General features: G+C 43.8%; 1 protein-coding gene across 2 annotated transcripts in view; it reads left to right on the plus strand.

Moving 5' to 3' along the window:
• slc13a4 (solute carrier family 13 member 4) overlaps positions 1-23150 on the plus strand; it is a 91153-nt gene that overhangs the window by 28392 nt on the left and 39611 nt on the right. For both annotated transcript variants that reach the window (XM_080190999.1, XM_080191000.1), the window contains exon 3: positions 16468-16604. In XM_080190999.1, the coding sequence (XP_080047125.1) occupies positions 16468-16604 (137 nt within the window). The remainder of the gene's footprint in view (positions 1-16467; positions 16605-23150) is intronic.

The following is a 23150-nucleotide window of genomic DNA, read 5'->3' on the forward strand; positions in this document are numbered from 1 at the left end:
AGGTCGAGTGGTGGTATTTCATCATCAGTCTCCAGTTTCTCTCGGACTGCCAAGCCCCTGTGTGACCAGGATGCAGTTCCTGTACATCTGAAAGGGTAAAGGTACAGGGTAGTATCAGGGCGAGGTAAGTCGGTACAGAGTGGCAATCTGCTATTGATTGCCATTCTGAGGAAGTTATGGCCCCATGACTGTTAGTTATGAGTCATACTTAATAGAATATGTTGGCAGGTGAGTGAAATAGAGTGGCGAATGGAGCAATGTGCGGGGATTTGTAAGGATATGACATTTAAAGATATGTTCACTCATCTTGGCTGCTTGAATAAGTAAAGTCATTGTAATTTTTATGGCACTGCATTCAGGTCGTCCAACTGTTGGCATTGGGGTGGTGGCCAGGAGAACACTTGCGAACCCCACCATGGTGCAATGTCCAGTGGCTGGAGTCTCAGTTTCAATTGCAGTGCAGTAGACTGGCATCCAATGGATGGCTCTGCCATTGGCCACCATGGTTATCTACTTCCACAGCTTTGATTGCTCCTGTCCATCTCCAGCAACTAGGCCTCCATTCCTCCACTGGGTAAACTTGGAGCACATAGAAAGGATATTATTAAACTAGAAAGAGTGCAGAAAAGATTTACTAGGATGCTACCGGGACTTGATTATTTGAGTTATAAGGAGAGGTTGGATAGACTGGGACTTCTTTCCCCAGAAGCAGAGGAGGCCTAGGGGTGATCTTATAGGGGTCTAAAAAATAATGAGGGGCTTAGATCGGTTAGATAGTCAACATCTTTTCCCAAAGGTAGGGGAGTCTAAAACTAGAGGGCATAGATTTAAGGTGAGATGGGAGAGATACAAAAGGGCAGATTTTTTCACACAGTGGGTGGTGAGTGTCTGGAACAAGCTGCCAGAGGTAGTAGCAGAGGCAGGCACAATTTTGTCCTTTAGGAAGAATTTAGACAGTTACATGGGTAAAATGGGTATAGTGGGATATGGATCAAACACGCAGTAGGGACTAGCATAGTGGTTAAAAAAAGGGGGCATGGACAAGCTGGGCTGAAGGGCCTGTTTCCATAGTCTAAACCTCTATCACTCAGATTCTATATCCTTTGCCTGTTGCAAAATTTCCACTCATTTTTCTATTCGTTAGTTCTTGAACCAGGTTTTCCATCTTCTGCAGCTAGAGTGCACATCACCTTTAAGACATGTAGGGTGGCCTTGCACAGTCTGGATGCCTTGCTGAATCATTTAAATTAATGTGAGATTTTCCTTCTGCCTGCAAGGGTACATCGCAATCTGTGTAATCATTATCAGTCTTTATTCCTTCTTCCTCCCATTGTATTTAATCTCAGTATCCATTGATCAAAGAGAGTTCATGCACCATGAACTCTTGTGTAAGTGAGAGTTGATGCAGACCCGATGGGCCGAATGACCCTTTCTGCATTGTAGGGATTCTATGATCCTACATTATTTTGCTTTACCGTAATAAATTTACATCTTAACGTAATTTGGCCCATCTCAGATTATAATGTTGGAATAAGGTCATAAACTTACTGTCCATGCTGCTTTACATTTGTTGCAAAGTGTTGTTTATAGCTCAGCATCTTTTCAATAAGGAAATTCAGAACAGACTTTCCAACAGATATAGCTGAATGGCTCCTTCAATGCCATAAACTTTCAAAGCTTTCTATATTTAATCTTCCAATCTGGTGTTAAGATATTTCTCATCATTGACTCACTGATGAAAGGACATTTTGTTACTAAAGAGATTGCATATCCTAGATTGTAAATTTCATCCCAGCAGAATAATTGGACATGGGGTTTGCATAGGAATGGGACTGCTCCTGATCAGTAGGGATAGGTCTCTAACAGGAGGACTAGTGTGAGCTTGACAGTGAGAGGCGAGACATTTTGTGTGTGAAATGGGTTTGCTTTGATCAGGAGATGCAGGCTGTTCAGGACAAGAAGGATTTTGTATCAGCTTGCTTCTTAGAAAATGGATTCATACGAAGGGCGAGGCTTGCTTTCTCTGCCCCTTATAGTGTTGGACATCTTTAAAAGAGAATTTGTGATTTTCCATTACTAACATACTGCAGTTAATGTGCTACTTTGGGAGCAGACAGGGACTCTGGCCAACCCCTCACACTTACAGTAGCTATCAGCTTTCTCTGTGTATTTGGAAAGTGAAACATGAACATAGTGCTGTAGCCAGTAGGAAGAAGAGGTTTATCACAATCAGCTGCAGCAGAAGTTTCAGGGTTCCCACAAAGTGGATGGACACTGAGAGACACAATTGTACCTTTATGAACATGAGTGAGCAAATGTGTGAATGAACAAGCTGTTGTGTCTGTATCCATATGCCTCCACTTGTGATGTGTGCAGATCAGTTAATTACGGACTGACGTTTAGGAAGGCCCAAATAGTAAGGGGACAGACCTTAGGGAGGAACGCATTGACATCAAAACCTATCACTCAAGTTGAGATGTTGCACTCAATGGTAAGGAGCAAAGCTCAATGTTCATCCTGCTTTCACGTGCTTCGGAGAAGACACATATCCTAATCGGGTGTCAGATGGAGCACAATATCTTCTCTGCTACAGCACACCTGCAGTGTCTGTGAGTGGGCAGAGGAACAGTGGGCCTCTAATCCAATCCTTGTTGAGCTATGCAGAGTCTGAACTATGAGTGTGAAACAGCAACTATAATGTAATCAGGTACAGAAAATGAAAAAGATATTAGGAAATACAAATGAAATTAATAAAGAGAGATAAAAGAGGCAAAGGAATTGTTAAAGAAAGTTATGATTTTAAGATCTCCAATACAGCAGTAATTAACATATAGCATATTAAAAATTCACATCTTCCTAAATTTACCTGCCCTCACTTTAACTACTCCAATTTTCACTGCTCCCCCCATACTGACCTAATCAAGTTCACATCCATAATGAGTGAGAACCTGATTTCAATACATTTAAACCAATACAAATCAAATTAAACACCCTCCTCACCAAATTGTCCCCCTCATCAGGTTTCATACCATGCTGACATGTCATGTCAGCGAGGCTCACAACAGGTTCACTCGGATGTCAGCCAGTCGAGGAGATCCCCCAGGGGTGCAGAGGTCAGCATTGCCCCTGCGGGAGAGGGACTTTAATGCCCTTGCACTGCCCTCGGCACAGGTTGGCACTGCTAGTTTGGCAATGCCAGGAGGCAGTGCCAGGCGTGGACTTCAGAGTGAGCCTCACATACAGGGACTCATCTATGTGTGGTGAGGGGAGTAGACACTGTGTGTGATGGGAATGCTGGTGATGATTGTGAGGGTGAGGAAGGGGTGATGCCAGGCATGTTTGGCGGGGATGGGGAGGATTGCTGGCCATGATCAGGAGGGAGGGTGAGATGATAACAGGGATGTTCGAACAATGGGTGAGGGGATGGAGATGCTGGTGATGATTGAGGATGGCAGGGGAAAGGCCACAATGCTGCTCCAATCTCAGTGGCGTTGATTCCCGGCTCTAAGAGTCCCCACCCCGTCAGAATGATGGCGCAAACCATGCCCACACTTCTGTTTGGCAGTTAAAGTGACACAATCTGGAGAGAAAACTGGCCAGTGAAGCTGGAGAGTTCCACATCAGTTTCCTCACCAGAACTGATACTCTGCCAAATTCTCATAATATTCCACCCTTTAACTACTTGGAGCTGTCAACCAAGCTCTCAAATGGAAGGCACCCCACTGTGATAATGAAGGGTTCTGCAATTCAGTAATGATAGCCCTCAGTCCTTTGACAAAAGACAAAGTGAAATTACAAGATTTTGGCCTCCACCACCATTTTTGCTCTGTCGCGAAAATCCAAGGCTCTGCATAGTTTCTCTCTGAACCCTTAGGATAACAAAGTAAACTGAAGTGCTTGAAGTTCTACCCAGCTCTGGTCCCATTGCTGAGAGCCTCTGATTTTCCTCTGAGGTGCTGATTCTGCAACAAGTTTTGTCCATTTGGCCATGCAGTTATCTGAAAAATATTCCCAGGGTCCATAGGGGCCCACCTCAGAGGAAGATGGAAATTACCACCTTAGTCCGCAGGCAGCACTGGAATGTACTACCAGCAACCAGATAGCTCAGGCAGAGGGGTAGAATCAATAATAAATTGGAAAGGTGAGGGCAGATTCAAATTTCCAGTCTCTCCACTGCCCACATGAGCAATGCTAGATGCCAAGAAATAATGGCAGCTAATTCCCGGCATGCAGCACTGCTAAGGTATTAGTGATGAAAAACATAAGGGCAATTTTTTATCAAGGTACCATTCAAATGTATCTTCCCATATTCACATGGGCATATTCAATGCCCGATGCCACTTCTGGAAAATATTCCAGATGTGATAGTGGAACATAGTGGCACAGTGCTTTACAGTGTTTCTGCACTCGACCCTGGAGGTAAGTGAAAAACCTAGTGTAACTAAAAGAAAATCTGCTCTGATGTTTCTGTTCTTCCAGCAGAACAAGAGCTACAGTGATTGATAATCTTTCTAACTTTCAATCTGGGGGACTGGTTAGCTCAGTTGGCTGGACAGCTGGTTTGTGACATGAAGCAACAGTGTGAGTTCAATTCCTGTGCAGGCTGAGGTTATTCACAAAGCCCTGCCTTCTCAACCTTGCCCCACACCTGAAGTGTGGCGGCCCTCAGGTTAACTTACGTCAATCATCTGGGACGATGACGACTTTACTTTTAACCTTCAGGTACAATTGGTTCATTTCAGAAAGACATCAATTGACAATTTATTAACTTATTCCTTGGAATCAATTCCACATGTCCACTACTTTCTAGAGAAAAAACCCAGCTCCTGCTCAGCAGTCTCACTTGACTTGATGTTTGTTAATTTTCAACTTTTATTCTCCAGTTTGGTAATTACAGTCCAAGTTAACTGATGCACCTACAGGCACATTATCAGTGCCTTTCAGTACTTAAAGATTTGAATCCTGTCCCCTTCCAATTTTTTCTTTTCTAAGGTTGGAGTTTCTGCTTAAAACTTAATAATAGTATTTCTGATACTATCCATGTAACCATTCTGTGAACTCTCTCCATTGATCAACATATCGCTGAAGACAAAATATGCAAAAATTCATTGAGTAGTCTGAAAGAGATGGGACATACCTTAGAAATTAAGGTATTAAACTGAAACATTGTAAGGCCCACCACTTTGAATATCATAGCTGGAATGTCTGTTGAAATGTTTCATAGGAAAATAGATACTCACTTGGGAGGTAAGCATATTAAGAAAGATGGGGGAAAAGGCAGGGAATTTGCATTGAAGTGATAGAGACCCCATGGCTGGAATTTTACAATTGCCCATGTTTGGCCTGTATCTCTCTATACCAATGTTACCCATGTAACTGCCTAAATGTTTTTTAAAAGACAAAACTGTACCTACCTCTATTACTGCCTCTGACAGCTCATTCCAATATTCACCACCCTCTGAGTGAAAAAAAAAGCCCCTCTGGACCCTTTTGTATCTCTCTCCTCTCACTATAAACCTATGCTCTCTAGTTTTAGACTCCCCTACCTTTGGGAAAAGATGTTGACTATCTACCTTATCTATGCCCCTCATTATTTTATAGACCTCTATAAGAGATAGATGTAGCCTTGTTCCCTGCTTCTTAATGATTTTTCCTTTGCTTTCCCATGCCACAATTGGACATTGTTACCCAGCTTTATTCAGGTGCACCCCATCCAGCTAGAACAGGTCCATCTCCCCCCTGAACTTATTCTAAGATTCTGGGGGTATAAAGCCCCCTCTCTTTCAGCATTTCCTCAACCATACATTCACCTATTTCAACAATGGCGAGCGTGTGGTACTGGCAATAATCCAGAGGATTACTAGCTTTGAGGAATTGTTTGCTTGTTTCTTTCCTAAAATCTGCTGCAAGTCCTCACAACCATCTTTCTTTCTAAGCTGATGGTACGGATATGGAGCATGCCCACTGGCTGATCACCCTCCATCCACAGAGTGGTCAGCAGCTGTTCAATCCCATCCTTGACCCAGGCACCAGGAAAGTAACATAATGGTCGGGATTCTCCCAAAAACATTCTAAGTGCCGAAATCGCATAAAAACTGGAGTAACTCCCGTTGTTTCTTTTAAGCAGGATTTTCACAATGTATCTCCCACACTGCGGAGTGCCTCAGGGAAATTCAGGCTGACGATTGAGGATGGAGCCTATTCCCGCTGGAGAGGCCATAGTGGAGATTGGCACATGTGCAGTGGCCCTGCATTACCGGCCACCCGATTGCCGGTCAGCTCCGCGACTCCTCATCGCTGCCGCTCCGACCCAACCCCCTGATCACCGGCCTCCCAGACATCTCTGATCCAGCCCTGATGCCCTCCCCTCTGTCTCGCCCCATATCTCCCTGACCGCCACACCCTCACCAGTCCAGAACACCCCCAGCCCAGTAGACCCAAGCTCACTGCCCCCAACTTCCCCCCGCCCCCACCACCACCGGCAGTCCACACACCCCCCAACCCCCCCATCCCAATGACCAGCTCTGATCAGCTCCTTCCCTCCCTCTGCCACTGATCCCTCTGAAAGATTGCACTCCCACCCCCATCCCCACCGAACTCTCCCATAGGCCCTGCCCCAATAAGCTATGCCCCCCTGTCTCCACCTCCCCCTCAGCTGTGGGGGGGAGAGTCCAGCGGGCCAGGAGACTTCAGTCCCCGGCCCATTAATGATAGGCAAATTGCAATTTTAATATTTAACTCCTGGCTCCGGAGTCACATGGAGGCTGTGGTGCCCAGTGGGGATCTCGCTAAATGACCTCCCCTGATGTCTCCTGGCCCTCTGCACTGCTGCAGAATCATCCCCAACATCTTGGATTCACATCTGTAGCCAGAGAAATCTCTGTCCATTCCTTGAAATATAGAATTCCCTAACACTATTGTTTTTTCCAATCTTCCTCCTACTTCACCAGCAACCTCTGCCCGCCCCCCCACTACCTCACCCCTTCCTCCTCAGCCTACCGTCCACCTCAGTTAGCTGCAGTGCTGGGGACTGCACTCCCCGGAGGAACCATCACTCTCGACAGTATTCAGAACTAAATACTGGATGGAGTAGCTGCCTTGGATTTTCCTTGTCTGCCTGCCTGTGGTTGTTACTGATTCTCTTCCTGTCTGCAAACTCTTAAGCTGCTGTGCGATCACAAGACATGCTGGGCACATAACATTTATTTCTGACGATAATCTGCAGTGATGCTAGCTGCAGCTCAAGTTCTGAAACTTGGAACTTTAGCTGCTCCAGCCAGTGACAGCAGCTGCGCGTGGGGTTGTTGGGTTCATGAGAAGCATCCTAAACTTCCCACATGGGACAGCATGGTTATCCAACAGCACAGAGTCCTGATCATAATTCCATTCATTAGAGTGGAATTGAAATAAACATAGAGCCAACAGTTACTCACCAATCCTTTATGCTGATGTCTATTTATTTTATGAGAGCTAACTTAAATATTTTACTTAATCCTTATCACCTACCCACCCCAGATTTTAATTTACTGAACAATCCAAACATTTTAGTGTTCCTGTCACATTCTATTTAATTTAAATTCTATCCCCGAATTTGGTTACTTAATTGAACACTGATTGTAATTATGTAAATTATTAAACTGATTTTAATTAAATGCTAATTTTAATTTATCTAGTCTTACATTCTAGTTGATTCATTTAATTAAAATACAATAAAAATTAAATGCTTACCAGTGCATTCATCCTACACAGCAGCTTGTTCTATCACTTGGTAATATATTTCTGCTCCCGCACCACCCCCCCCAGACTGCTCCCCTCTCCTGCTATGCTTCGTTGTATAACATGTTCAGATGGCAAACCCCCCCTCTGACTATCCCAGAATTCTCTTGCACAACACTGCTCAGATAGGCACCCATTGTAACTTCACTTATTCTTCAATCTCCAGACATCTCCTCACTTTCCTTCCTGACAACACCCACCCATAGCCTCATCTTTATGCCATTTCATAGTCACCTTCCGCAAATGTTGTCCATTTCTCCTCCCTACCGAATCTATTTCTCAGTCTCATACCATTCCACTTTCTCTTCCCGAAATGCTCAAAGCTGATAGCTTACACTCGAGGGTTTTAAATTAAGTAATTACAGAGATGGTGGATAGGGCGGCACAGTGGTTAGCACTACTGCCTCACAGCACCAGGGGCCAGGGTTCTATTCCTGTTTGGATCACTGTCTGTGTGGAGTCTGCACGTTCTCCCCGTGTCTGCATGGGTATCCTCCAAGTGCTCTGATTTCCTCCCACAGTCTGAAAGATGTGCAGATTAAGTAGATTGGCCCTGCTAAATTCTCCCTCAGTGTACCCGAATAGATGCTGCAGTATGGTGACGGGGGATTTTCACAGTAACTTCATTGCAGTGTTAATGTAAGCTCACTTGTGACTAATAAATAAATAAACAAACTAGATGCACTTGTTTTGATCTCCCTAGATTCTAGAATTGTCCTCATGGGTTGGGAGGCAGTCCATGTACCCTATTATTCAAGAATGGAGGAAGAGAAGAAACATGATTATAGACCAATAGGCCTGACGCAATTGTCAGGAAAATGGCAGGATATTATTAGGGAGGTGATTTTTTTAAGTTTATTTATTAGTGTCACAAGTAGGCTTACATTAACATTGCAATGAAGTTACTGTGACAACCCCCTACTCGCCATCCTCCGGCACCTGTTCGGGTGCACTGAGGGAGAATTTACTGTGGCCAATCCACCTAACCAGCACATGTTTCAGACTGTGGGAGGAAACCGGAGCACCCAGAGGAAACCTACGCAGCGGCGGGGAGAACGTGCTGACTCCACACAGTGACCCAAACAAGGAATAGAACCCATGCCACCATAAGAGAAAATGCAGGAAAATCTCAGCAGGTCTGGCAGCATCTGAAAGGAGAGAAAGCGCTGGTGCTTCAAGTCCAGATGACCTTTTGACAAGGGTAATACATTAGTATGGATTGAGGATTGGTTCAAATCAGTGGGATGAAGAAGGGAAGAGCAATCTCACGGGGAAGAATGGCTCACCCTGTTCCTCACGGAGGTTAGTGGCATAGCAGATTTAAACTGCATGAAAACATTGCAAGCACATGAAAAAGTCCCAACAAAATGAAGGAAAATGTAATGCCAAGCTTTCTTCATGGTTTCTCTAACTATAGGTTAGGATCGGAAAGATCGAAGAAATTTAATATGACGGAACAGCAGATTATTAGGAGAGTGAAGGTGTGGCTCACCAGGCTAGCATTTATTGCCCATCCTGAACTGGTTTTGAGAAGGTGCTAGTGGATGTAAGTTTATTTTTTGGTAGAAATTTTAGGCAGGCTTACCTCTTAACCTTTCACCCTTAAATTCTATTGGTCTCACCGGGATTCCCAAGACAAACACTTTAAACAGTTGTAAATGGCCATTTTTCTAATGGCTCCACTAGAATCACTAGCAGGAGATGGACAAATCCTTTATGGAACTCAAGGGCTTCCGTGTTTTGATTCACTCATAGCTTTAAGTGATTTAAACTAGTATACTCGATGGGCCAAATAGCCTCCTTTTGCACTGTGGGCTTCCTATGTTTCTATGTTTACAAGCTAAACATAATTCAGTGAAATATTCTGCCATGTTCATGATGGAAGAAGTATTCAGACAGAATGTAAACAGGTCTTGTGGAATGGCCGCTAACTGGAAATGCCTGATTTTAAATTGTGGAAATTGTAAATTAAATTGATAAAAATTAAGCATTTGGCTTTTAGTATGAGGGATGGGAAACACCAATGCCAATTTAACCTCCCAAATGGCAAGTTAAAAATCTACCTTCTGGTATCCAGAGTAGACTCAGAATTCCGACAGCGCAGGAGACCAGTTGGCCCATTGAGCCTGAATCAATGACAATAGCACCTATACCCGTAACACCATGTATTTCCCATGGCCAATCCACCTTATCTGCACAGCTTCAGACTGTGGGAGGAAACCGGAGCGCCCAGAAGAAACCCACACAGACATGGGGAGAATGTGCAAACTCCACACAGACAGTGACCCAAGGCTGGAATTGAACTTGGGTCCTTGGCGCTGTGAGGCAGCAGTGCTAATCAGTTTGCACCCAGAACAATATGGAACAAACCATCTGATCTGTTCATGTTTGTCCAGGGTTAAGGAGCAGAACCCCAAGTATGTCCATCAGTCCATTAGCCACTAGGTTCATCAAAAAGTAGAATGAATTGGCGAAGTTTTAAAATAGGCAGCGCATCTGAATATGCAGCCAGATAAGCTTAGCTCTGTAGGAATTCAATTAAGTACCTCCCTTTAATTATAGCACCACCACAAAAAGAAATTCCAGTCAAACTCATATTAAAACAAGATTAACTAAATAAACTAATATAAACTAAAGTAACCAAGTTAGGTTGAAATGGAAAGGGCAGGAATAACAAGAGCAAAACTTTCAAGGTGTTGTGCTTGCTTTGTACATTGGATGGCAGAAAATGATAAGGACTGTACTTTAAGTAGGCCAATGAGATTTGTGGGACAAGGCAAGTCTAAAACTCACTTCCGCAAGACTTGTATCCTTATGGGACAACACCATTGAAATACATGGGGAAGGGGAGATTTTACTGTGAAAGTGATAGAGCTGAAAGATGTGACAGGCTGTTCTGAAGTCCATTGAACTTTGTGGGACCAGAAAATCTACCCCCCCCGCCCCCCTCCATTTCATGGCGGGAGAGGCCATGAAATTCCACCCATGGTTGCTGTGTACCTCTTTCTTCAAAATGGATTTGCAAAACAAACAGTAATAAATTAGACTAGAACCAGGATGTTGGGATGGCCTAGATCAATGCAGCAAATTCAGAGTCAACCTACAGGGACCCCACACAGTTAAAATAACCTTTGAAAGCTTGCCATCTTATTCCTGCTGGAGTCCCACCATTGCTACTTGAACCAAAATGTTTATTTAAGCGGTAGAGCCACTGCATGAGTGCATCTGGATCGCCCTCCTACCCCATTACTTTAGTAATGTGAATGAAATTCAGAAAACCCAGCTCCTGTGGCCAACTTGCTGAGTAAAACCTTGCAGGATTGGTTCGGGGGTTGGAGTTTGGAGAGAGCAGAAGCCATAATTAAAAGGACAAGCACACCGATCACAAGGACCTTTGAGTGCATGGTTCTGCTTTGTTTTAATTGTTCACCTGCTCGCTATTGCCCCTAATGGGCAGTTAAATGTCCCCCCCCCCCCACCCCATCCTAGCATTCCCTCTCCCTGCAGCATCTTAATGCAAGAAAGGAAGTAAAGTCCTGGAAAGGAGGCAGAAAGAGTTGCACAAGCGTGGCCCAGGATGACGCTCCATCTGTCACTGATCTTTCTTATTTTTGTGGAAAATCTCCTGCTCTCTGCTCGAGATTTCCCCATGGCCATCTGTCTGGAGGTCAGACATGTCAGCTCTGTCGCAACACATGGGGTGCACAGCCTGTCACTTAAAATGTTACTTTTTAAATAAAAACTGAATTGTAAGTAAAATCCCTCAAGTGGTAAGAGTCAATTTCTAAGTCCATTTTTTTGATCAATACGTCAAAGGCAGGGCTAAAGTTCCCTCTTTAGAACCACATCACTTCTCATCAAGGTAATGGATTATTTATCATCACATGTCTGCTCAGCAGTTAATGTGTGCACTGACCTGTGACCAAACAATGTAAAGTGTAATCTTAGCAGCTTCTACTTCTGGGGGCGGGGGTTACTCATCTAGCGAAACAGCGATTATACTTCCTGGGTGAGAACTGACAATTGAGAGTGTGACACTCTTTAATCGATAGTCTGATCTCTGTGAACTGTACAACAGATTCTTTGCTAATGAGCCAATGTTTGAACATTGAAGTAAAATAGACACAGTTTAAACTTCAACCAGTAACATTTTCAGGGAAAAATTAGGCACAATGCCCAGTGGTTAGCATTGTTTGCGTGGGTTTCTTCCGGATGCTCCGAAAAGTCCAAAAGACATGCTGAGTAGGTGCATTGGCCATGCTAAATTCTCCCTTAGTGTAGCTGAACAGGCACCGGAGTGTGACAACTAGGGGATTTTCATAGTAACTTCACTGCAGTGCTAATGTAAGCTGACTTGTGACACTAATGAATTAATTTTGAGTGTGTCAAACAACTTCACTTACATTCCTAGGAAAATGTCACTGCATTAAACAAAGGGGAGCTTTCTGCAATGCACTGTATGATAGCTAAATTGAAAAAGGCTTTGTGTCTGGGTTTCCCTCCATAGCAGAATGGAATTTTGTTCCATAAGAACATAAGAACATAAGAAATAGGAGCAGGAGTAGGCCATCTAGCCCTTCGAGCCTGCCCCGCCATTCAATAAGATCATGGCTGATCTGTTGTGGCTCAGTTCCACTTTCCCGCCCTCTCCCCATAACCCTTAATCCCCTCTCTTATCAAGAACCCATCAACCTGCTTCTTAAAAATATTTAGCGAGGCAGCCTCCACCACTTCAATGGGCAGAGAATTCCAGAGATTCACCACCCTTTGAGTGAAGAAGTTCCTCCTCAACTCCGTTCTAAACCGCCTCCCCTTTATCTTGAGGCTGTGCCCCCTAGTCCTACTGTCTTTTTTGAGCGGGAAGAGTCTCTCCACCTCTATCCTATCCATCCCATTCATCATCTTATACGTCTCAATGAGATCTCCCCAAGCAATGAATCAACATCCCAGGGGTTACCATTGACTAGAAAATGAACTGGACCAGCCAAATAAATACTGTGGCTTCAAGAGCAGATCAGAAGCAAATCCTGTGATGAGTAACTCACGTTTTGACTCCACAAACCTTGTCCACCATCCACAAGGCATAAGTTGGGAGTGTGATGGAGTACTCTCCACTTCTCTGAATGAGTGCAGCTCCAACAACACTCAAAAGGTTTCACACCACCCAGGCCCACTTATTGGCGCCCCTTCCACAAATGTCACTCCCTCCACCATTGACGAACAGTAGCAGCTGGGTGTACCATCTACAAGATACACTGCAGGAACTTACCAAGGCACTTCAGGCAACATCTTCCAAACCCATGATTGCTAACCAAGGACAAGGGCAGCAAATACACGGGAACACCACCACCTGGAAGTTCTCCTCCGAGTAACTCACCATCCTGACTTGGAAGTATGATTGCCATTCCTTCACTGTCGCTTGGTCAAAATCTTGGAACTCTCTCCCTAACAGCAATGTGGGTGTTCCGATGCCACAGAGACTGCAGTGGTTTGAGAAAGCAACTCACCACCACCTTCTCAAGGACAATTAGGGATGGGCAATAAATACTGACCTAGCCAGTAACACCCACATCCTGTAAGTGAGTTTTTAAAAAAGGGTTAATGGCTGGGAGCATCTGCCAGAAGTCAAAGGTGTGGGGTTAAAACAAAGGTTTTATTTGCTGCTATTGCCACAGATGTGAAGTTCAAGTACATTGCTCTGTGAAATTGTTGCGAATGACAGAGTGGCCAGATGGATCTACTCAAATCATCACAGCAGTTTTAGGCGGTGATGTACCTATCCAAAAGGCATAATTAATGGCCTATAAACTTAACACAACAGCTCCAAATCCATTAGGCGGAGAAAATACCTAAACTTGACTACATGAATACGTATTCAACAAATTATTAAAAATTGTGGTGTCGCATTTTTAACCCCTCATGGGTTACAATTGGATTAAATAGACAATTTGAAGGTAAAGTGGGGCACCTTTCCTCCCCAAATCCTTCACAGAAGAAAATATTTGTCTTTTGGGTGGCACTTCCAGTAGTCCCTTTAAGGTTTGCATCCCCATACCTTTAACAGTGCCCTACGAAGATCTACCTTATCTACTCGGAATTTTTCAGAGAATGTGTGCGTAGGTACATTTTAATGCTAAGTTTTAATGCAAACGATTGAAAAATTTGAGCATTAGTTATTACACTGTTTTCATGGGATACCCAAATCTGCACTGTTACATCGTACAAAATCTCCCTCTGCAAAATACAGACTTATGGAAAAATGCAGTGCACACAAATTTCTTGAACTTGTACCTGTTCTGAATGAGATGTAAACTTCTGCTTAAAATGTTATGCATAGAATGAAAGCCATATTTCTAATATTTTAGAAACATTTGTGTTAACAATTTGTTTTATATTTTACCTCATTGACCTGCTACATCTTTAAACACATCTTCAGGGAACTATAATAATTTGCATTAAAATAGAACAACATCCACAATAACATTTTCTCTTAAGTGTTGGGTAATATTTCCACTTTGGACACTATCTGGGTAATTCTCCCACCATGGGAATCGTAACGGACAGTGGGGGGTTTGGGGGGGGTGGTGGGGGGTGGTGGGGGGGTGGTGGGGTGTTGGGGGGTGGTGGGTGGTGGGGGAGTGGTGGGGGTGGTGGGGGTTTGGGGTTTGGTGGGGGGGTGGGGAGGGTGAGGGGTTGGGGGGTGGGTGGGGGGTGGTGGGGGGAGTGGGGGGCAGACCATGCAAAGATTCATTGAGCTTGGGTGGGATTTTCTGGTTTTGGGGCAAGCACAGCCAGAAAATCCTGCTCCATATTGTCAATCCAAGTGCAAATTACACTCAAAGGGGCGATCTTACCAAAAACATTCTAAGTGCTGGTGAAGCATGAAAACGGGACAGAATCGCATCCAATTTTTGGCTGAGTTCTCAGAAGTTATCTTTTGCCACTTAAGAGAAAAAAATTTAGGCAAAGTATGATTCACGCCAGTAGGTGGAATGGATGGACTCTGTTCATGCTGGGAAGCCAGCTGCTGAATGCTAGAAGGTGCCATTGTGCAAACACCTAATCTCCCAACGGACTGTGTATGCACGCAGTGTACACAGAGATTGTCACTCTCTCATTCCCTTGGACATAGCCCTCCCCACCCTCCCAATTGCTCCCAATCACAGCCCCTCTGATTCCCCCCTCTCGGCCAATCACTGCCCCTATTCACCCTGCCCCCTCAAATGATCATCACCCCCCTTCACCCCACCTACCAATTGCCAGCCTCTTGGTATTTGCATTAGAAGATGTTTTTTGATGTATTCAAGGTTGGTCACCTGGAGTAGTTTTACCCATACAGCTGAACATTGTTTGATTTTGGGTGATTTCCGGTGAATTGTGCTGTAACAAAAAACCAATGCAATCTCTTGGAAATTCCAGGCTAATGACATTATCATTGCTGCAACTTACATTTCCAAATTGGGGGTGGGGGGTGTGGTGTGGTGGAGAGGTGGGAGGAGCAATGGGGTGGCTAAAGCTGTGGACCACTGATCTGAGACAGGAAATGCTGGGCCTACAAGATAAGAGACTCAACATTCTTTCTTGACTGGAGTAGCAGGAACACTCAACCCAAGTCTCTAAGAGCAACCTTCGGTCTCTCTTCAGTCCTCCCAAGCACAGCCCAGACCTAATGTTCTGTTTCCAAGTCTGTGTTCACTCCTCACAGTCCCTCACTGCAGCTCCTTGCCATTATTGTTATCTCCCACCCGCCAGTTAGAATGGCAATATGACCAGCTGCTGGGCAGAGAGGTGATGCCCTGCCACTTACAGCTCCAGATGTGAGTCTTACTGGATTTGGTCATCTGACATTTGTCAATAAATGACAGTGACTTAGTTTCCATTGTACCTTCTGATATGAGCGAACGCTCTCCAAAAACAAGTGTAATACCATTAGAGGGAATTCTGTAATGGAATCCATCTCAAATTACATTTGAAATTACAACATGGAAACAAACCAATTGGCCTCACCAGTCTGTAGTGATGTGTATTTTCTTCAGTAGTCTTAATGCCACATATCCATGCTTCTTTGTCCCTCTTTCCATTAACTGCACGTCTAATCTAGGTCTGGTGGAAGTTACTGGGATACAGCATTGCAAATCGTATCACCAAAGAGGAAAGTTCTGCCCTTGGAGACTTGTTCTGTATACAAATCTTATTCAGCCTGGCAGGGAACTCTATCGGGGTTTCCCTCAGGGCTCCAATTAAAATGCAATTTGGCTTTCTGTGATGCTATAGGACTCAGATTTTCTCAAATATACAAATGCCTCATAAACCTGCAGGATTGAATAGCTAAACAGCATGCAGTGTTTAAATTTCTAGCAGATAAGAAATATAACTTCTCCCAACCAAGTTACCATTGGGTTAAAATAGAAACTATGGTTGTTCAGCCCATCTCTCAGGCCTGTCAATGTGTTACACTGCATTGTAAGGTAAACACAAACATTTCAATGTATTGCAATCAGACTTACTTTGCAGGGGGCTGTTAATAAGATGAATGTCCTGGGTATGGAGCTGTTAGGCTGATACACAGCACTGTACAACAAGTTCTGATTCTTCAATGTGTTATGTTATATTGTGAGCATAATGGCCCATGTTGTACCATAAAAGATGCTGATTTTCTTCAGGCCTGATATGTATGTGCATTTTGTGCAGGTAGCTTCAGAATACTTCAAGGACACTACCTTACTGCTGATTGGTGTCATCTGCTTGGCTGCTTCCATTGAGAAGTGGAACTTGCACAAGAGGATTGCCCTCCGTATGGTGATGTTAGCAGGTGCCAAACCCGGAATGTGAGTATTACTCCAGGCTCTGAGATGTGTGCTGTAGAAGGTACAGATCCAAGATTATCAAAGGAAGACTGCAGTGAAAGTCTAGCTTCTACTGGCACTTTGTCCTCAAGGTTTAATGAAGGATAGATTTCCCCATTAGTTATACCTACCTATTGGCCAGAATGTCACCCTAATGCATCAAAAATGTGCACAGAGCTCAGTTATACTGAAAGATCATCTATTTAGCATCTCTCTTAATCAGGTTCTTATTGTGGTTGGAAATCCTTTGCCACTTTCTGTATTAGATCATTGAGCGGAGACTCTGACGATGATTTTTAGACATTCATCCATTTTTCAGAAGATTCTGCCAGAACAGGACTAAATCATCATTTGGTCCATATAGAATAGATACACCATGGGTTACTGAGAGCTATGTTTTATGTCAAGGTGCATTTAAAGCAACCTGTAAAAACCTGTGTCCTCCTCCTGTGTTCAGTTTCTTCTTTATTTTTCCTTGCCAGCAATCAATTGTTTACCAAACGTTTGTCTCATGCAATCTAGTACATCCATTTTTTCAGTATATCCACAAAATTAATAAAACAGTATGTCATGTGGGAATTCCCGTATATTTTTGTTTATTTGTAGGAAGTAGGTGAGAGCAACAGAGAATGTTAACTAATTCAGGCTGCACCATGGACAGGCCAGGCCCGCTGATGCTGTCCTCACACTTGCACTTACAGGCGTAGGCCTATTGCTTTCTTCTGTTTATTGCAAGCAACAAGGATTGGTGAAACAAAAATTTGGGTTCTTTATTTGAGGCTAAGACAATGGTAACCTGGGAGGCAATGTCGACATGTCTAACCTGTAGGACTGCTGCTGTGTTCTGCTCATGGAGTAATAGGATTATAATCCTATCTCGTGGTGGATAATGATGGACAACAGTTTAGGGTGCGTATTTAAATGTACTGAACATCATATCACAACAAGGTCCATGTGTCTGGATTTTTTTTAGAATAGCTTTGCATGGAAGTGGTCCTCTTTAAACTTATAGACTGAGTGGTCATGTGGGAATAGGATGACGAGGCTACAAAAGAGGTCATGTCGCGGAAGTGCGGATGTTATCCCCAGGAGCATGGGCAGAGCACACTAAAGTAACTGCTAAGCTATTGAATAAACTACTTTTTGTTGGAAGTCCTTCCTGTCAGTGATTCGGAACCCACAACACTCACAAACCTCTCATACAAAACCACTGGCACTTCCCCAGCAAGCAAACAAGACGTCAGGCATTGTTTCAACGCTATTCCTTAGCCTCAGTAACATTGTTTTTGCCTCCTCATTTATTGTGATAGATAATGAGCTCTTCCGGTTGTCTTTGCTGTTCAAATAACTTTTGAAAAGACTGAAGTATTCATATTACTAGTGCTGTTTGATTTGATCTGCCTGTCATTGCGAAGTACGGCGTACATACCTTCAGCTATTCACAATGGACAGAAAACTGACTATATTCAACCAATGCATGCTTGCAAATTATATCCAACATCAGATGTGAATCCATAACTGGATACCACTTGCTGAATAATTCTGAGTGTGCTAAGAATTACACCAACAGTCAACTTAAGATTATTAGTCAGTCATACAATGTAGCTTATTTACGCTTGCTTGAAGCTACATATATTCAAAAGAGGGATGTGTTCCCTGCTGGAAAGGAAACATGTCCAGGGAGTCCACCTTTTTGAATTAAACAATAGCATGGTTCCATGGCAGCATTGTGATCAATCAGATTCTACTTAGCAAGGAATTAGCACCCTTTTCATATCCGGTATCAATTGTTGTTCTTTTTGAAATTTGGCATCTGTCCTGATGCGGGCAAAATGAAAGCTTCGACAACATGGGCAGGACTGTTGTCCACCGCTGTGGCCTGTTTCACCACAGCAGAAAGAGACACAAACTTGCTGGCAGTGGGATCTTATGGTCCACCCATTGTCAACAGATTCCCTGTTGAGTGCACCCCTCTCCACCGGGAAACCCTCAGGGAGGGTGCGTCATCAACGGGACCATGAGATCCTGCTGCTGTGAACGGGAGCAAGATTTCAGTGAATGTCTATTTTCTCAGCAATATATCAGCTGTTGAATGTCCAATTCTCCATTATCATTGAATCATAGAATCCCCACAGTGCAGGAAGAGTCCATTTGGCCCATCAAGTCTGCACCGACTCTCCAACAGATTATCCCACCCAGGCTCTTTCCTATAACCCCATATATTTATCCCCCCTAACCTACACATCTTGGGACATGAAGGGGCAATTTAGCATTGCCAATTCACTTAACCTGCACATCTTTGGACTGTGGGAGGAAACCGGAGCACCCAGAGGAAACCCATGCAGACACGCGGGAGAATGTGCAAACTCCACACAGTCACCTAAGGTCAGAACTGAACCCAGGTCCCTGGCACTGTGAGACAGCAGTGCTAACCACTGTGCCACCATGCTGCCTGTACAGTGATTAGGCTAAAAGAAATTCACGGTTTTTACATGTTAGAAGTTTTTCCTATAGCTGTGATATTTCACTTTCTATCTTATTTCAATGAACATGTCCCAATTATTTATTTCATTCTTTGCAAAGTTTAATTTAAGTTGAAGGATAATCAGCAAATTTTATCCCAGGATTGCTGCTTGTGAGAATGTGTCAACGTGATTGGCTCCTTACCCTGTTTCATGATATCACCATGGCTGAACACATGAAAATCCCTTTGGCTTACTGCCTGATTCAAACTAATGCCAGGAAAGGGGAAATCCATGCCACAGAGATGCCCAGATCTTTGCAGGCAGCTTTCTCCAAGGGCAGAAATGAACGCTTCCCTTGTGCCAGTGATGCAAATGTCTTCTCTCTACAAATACTACTGAGTATTCCCACAATTTTCTGATATATTTGTCAAACACATAACTTGGCATGAAATGTTCTATTTGTTTGAACAAAGAACAAAAACAACCCGGGAAACAGGCCGTTCGGCCCAACGAGCCCGCACTGCCATCCCAACACCACCAGTCCCCCCCTCCACCCATGACCCTTGTGTAATGTTTTATGGCCATCCACATTGAGGGAAACTAATTTAGGGACAATTTATTCCTGCCAATCAGCCTAACAGCACATCTTTGGGGTGTGGCAGGAAACCGGAGCACCCGGAGAAAACCCACGCAAGCACAGGGAGAATGCGCAAACTCCCAGACACCGGCCCAAATCCATGTGTCTGCACAGCAAACAGTGATAGTCACTGAGCTGTCGTCTTGCCCAGTATCTGGTCCAGTTTAGGCACACACTAACGACATGAAGCACTAGGCCAATCTCGAACAACCAAGAGCAGCCCAAGATCGACCCATCGCGTGTATGCCCCTCGTTGGACACAAGGCAGACCGACTTAAAACCTGTGAATGAAAAGAGAAAAAAAACATTATTATTGTACCATATCCATTTACCTTACCAGGGACGCCCCAATGCTAATGACCCTTATTTAAAACAATCTCCTATATCCACCCATCTCCAACCCACTCATGCTGGTGTCTAAGTTACTCTTAAATGACTCTAGCGTGTTTGCCTCCACCACCTTACTTGGCAGAGCATTCCATACCCCCACTACCCTCTGTGTGAAAAACCTCCCTCTAATATCTGTGTTATACCTCTCCCCCCTCACCTTAAGTCCATGGCCCCTTGTCCTATGTGTCTCTATCATAGGAAATAGCTTACCTATGTTTTCTCTATCTATACCCTTCATAATCTTATATACCTCTATTAGATCCCCCCTCAGTCACCCTCTTTCAAGGGAAAAGAGCCCCAATTTATTCAATCTTTCCTCATACCCCAGTCCTTCCATACCAGGCAACATCCTGGTAAACCTCCTCTGCACTCTCTCCAGAGTCTCCACGTCCTTCTGGTAGTAAGGCGACCAGAACTGGACGCAGTACTCTAAATGCGGCCTAACCAACGTTCTGTACAACTGTAACATTAGACTCCAGCTCTTATATTCTATACCCCTTCCTATAAAGGCTAACATACCATAGGCTTTCTTCACCACACTCTCCACTTGCACTGCCACCTTCAAAGACTTGTGCACTTGCACCCCCAGGTCTCACTGCGATTCTATACTCCTTATGGGCTTACCCTTTATCATATAACTCCCCCCTACATTATTCCGGCCAAAATGCATCACCTCACATTTATCCGGATTAAACTCCATTTGCCATTATCTGCCCAATATACCAGCCTATCAATATCCCGTTGTATTGCCAGACACTGCTCCTCACTGCCCGCCAATCCAGCCATCTTGGTGTCATCAGCAAATTTGCTGATCACACCACCTACTCCCTCTTCCAAATCATTTATATACACTACAAAAAGAAGATGTCCCAGTACTGAGCCCTGCGGCACACCACTAGTGACAGACTTCCAGCTAGAAAAGGACCCCTCCACTACTACTCTCTGACTCCTCTTTGCAAGCCAGTTCTCTACCCATCTAGATACCTGGCCACGTATCCCATGAGCTTTAACCTTCTCTACCAAACTACCATGAGGGACTTTGTCAAACGCCTTACTGAAATCCATATAGACGACATCAACGGCTCGTCTTTCGTCGACCGTTTTTGTCACCTCCTCAAAGAATTCTACCAGATTCGTAAGGCAAGACTTCCCCTTTACAAAGCCATGTATCCTTAATCAGATCGCAATGCTCTAAGTGCTCATACATCCTATCCCTAAGAATCCTCTCCATCAACTTGCCTACCACTGACGTTAAACTCACCAGCCTACAGTTACCCCGGCTATCCCTCCTACCCTTTTTAAACAACGGTACCACGTTTGCTATCCTCCAGTCCTCTGGGACCTCACCTGTGTCCAAAGAAGAGACAAAGATTTGCGTCAGAGGCCCAGCAATCTCATCCCTCGCCTCCCTAAGCAGCCTAGGATAAATGCCATCAGGCCCTGGAGATTTTCACTTTACCATTAGTGGTTCTTTAGTAATAGTTACTATGTGACGTGCCTTGTCCTAAACATGCTTTGTTAATCTCATTTGCTTTCCAACGATATTGTCCCATAATCTGTAGGGCAATGAACAGTGTCCTCCATCATAGAGACCTTCCTCTGCCTGTTTAATCCTGACAATATTTTATTTGACAAGCTGCTGGAAGTGTAAACTGATAACATTTTGGGTAAATGAGGTCCATCAATAACTGGGACCTTAATGAACAAGAAAAGGCATTGGGCTTCTTCCTAACCAAACAAAGCAAAGATTATGACATTAAGAGTGGAGAGATATATGTGAATTTTGGGTGAATGCTAAATCAGGTACAGAATGAAAAATAGAACGATTTGATTAAGGGCGAGAAAGAAGAGAAAGAATGAAAAAGTAAAAGAAAGATTCTCATTTAAAATTTTACACATTTAAAATGTATGAAAACCATCAAAACCTAAAGGAATGAAAGTCCATAGTTAATTCTTGGTGCCAGAGAAGTCTATTGGCAGTCGTTAACAATTACCACATTGCTACAAGAACCTCTGATAACTAGTCCAAGTTTAATTAAGCATTTGCAGATCTATGGTTTCAAGCCAACTCCTCACATCAATTCAGACCAACTCTAAATTCCTGTAGTGACTTCAGTTTGCAGCTACAATGGAATAGCAACTCCACACTGCTCAGCGCATTTTAATGATGAACCTGATGGTGACTTGCTATTTTTGAGAAGCTAACAGTGCAGTACCGTATCTCTGACAGTAACATTTGAATGTTACTGTTTAACACTGCATCTGCCCTCACTTGACATTGATTTGCACATGACTAATGGGGGGGAATCAATCTTGCCAGAATTTTATGGGCCGTTGAAGCACACTTTCAAAATATGTGAAGACCTCTGGTGGTAATGAAGAAGTACTGCAACCCCACTAAAGATGTTACATTCACAGCTTGTAGGTAATCATGTTGTTTTCAAATGATGTCTTAGAATCATAGAATCATTGTTAAGTCTGAGATTACCAGGAAATAGCTCCAAAGAAGTCACACCAAAGGCAAGCCGCCGGAACAATAGGGTTTATCGAAGAATTGTCCTTCTCACACTCCAACTCTCCAGTGGCTGTAGGGGCAATTTCCCAGACAGGTCACCCCACACCCTGGATCACCTGACCCATCCTCTTAAAGGAGCTATGCCCCACATACATGACAATCCCTACAGTGCAGAAGGAGGCCATTCAGCCCATAGAGCCTGCACTGGCAACAATCCCACCCATTTACACTGCCAATCCCAATAATATGCTTATTTTAATGTGTATATTATATATTTACATGGACCAGAACAGAGACTGGGAATGGATCAAAATCCAGGAGCTGAATCAAAAACAGTGATAGATCAACACATCCCTAAGCATCAGTCAGATGCAATGTGAAAATGAGAAGTTAGATTGAAAGTGCACCTCCAGAGAACATGCTTAAGATCCATTATAAACCTTCTAAAGGTAGCAAAATGCCTAAGGGAAAAGGCTATGGGATGATTGCTTTACAGAGTGAGGTGATTACTTCTTTGGGAG

Source organism: Carcharhinus amblyrhynchos, chromosome 6 (genome assembly GCF_965287045.1).
Source record: "Carcharhinus amblyrhynchos chromosome 6, sCarAmb.v2.hapA, whole genome shotgun sequence".
In the NCBI taxonomy this organism is placed as follows: Eukaryota; Metazoa; Chordata; class Chondrichthyes; order Carcharhiniformes; family Carcharhinidae; genus Carcharhinus; species Carcharhinus amblyrhynchos.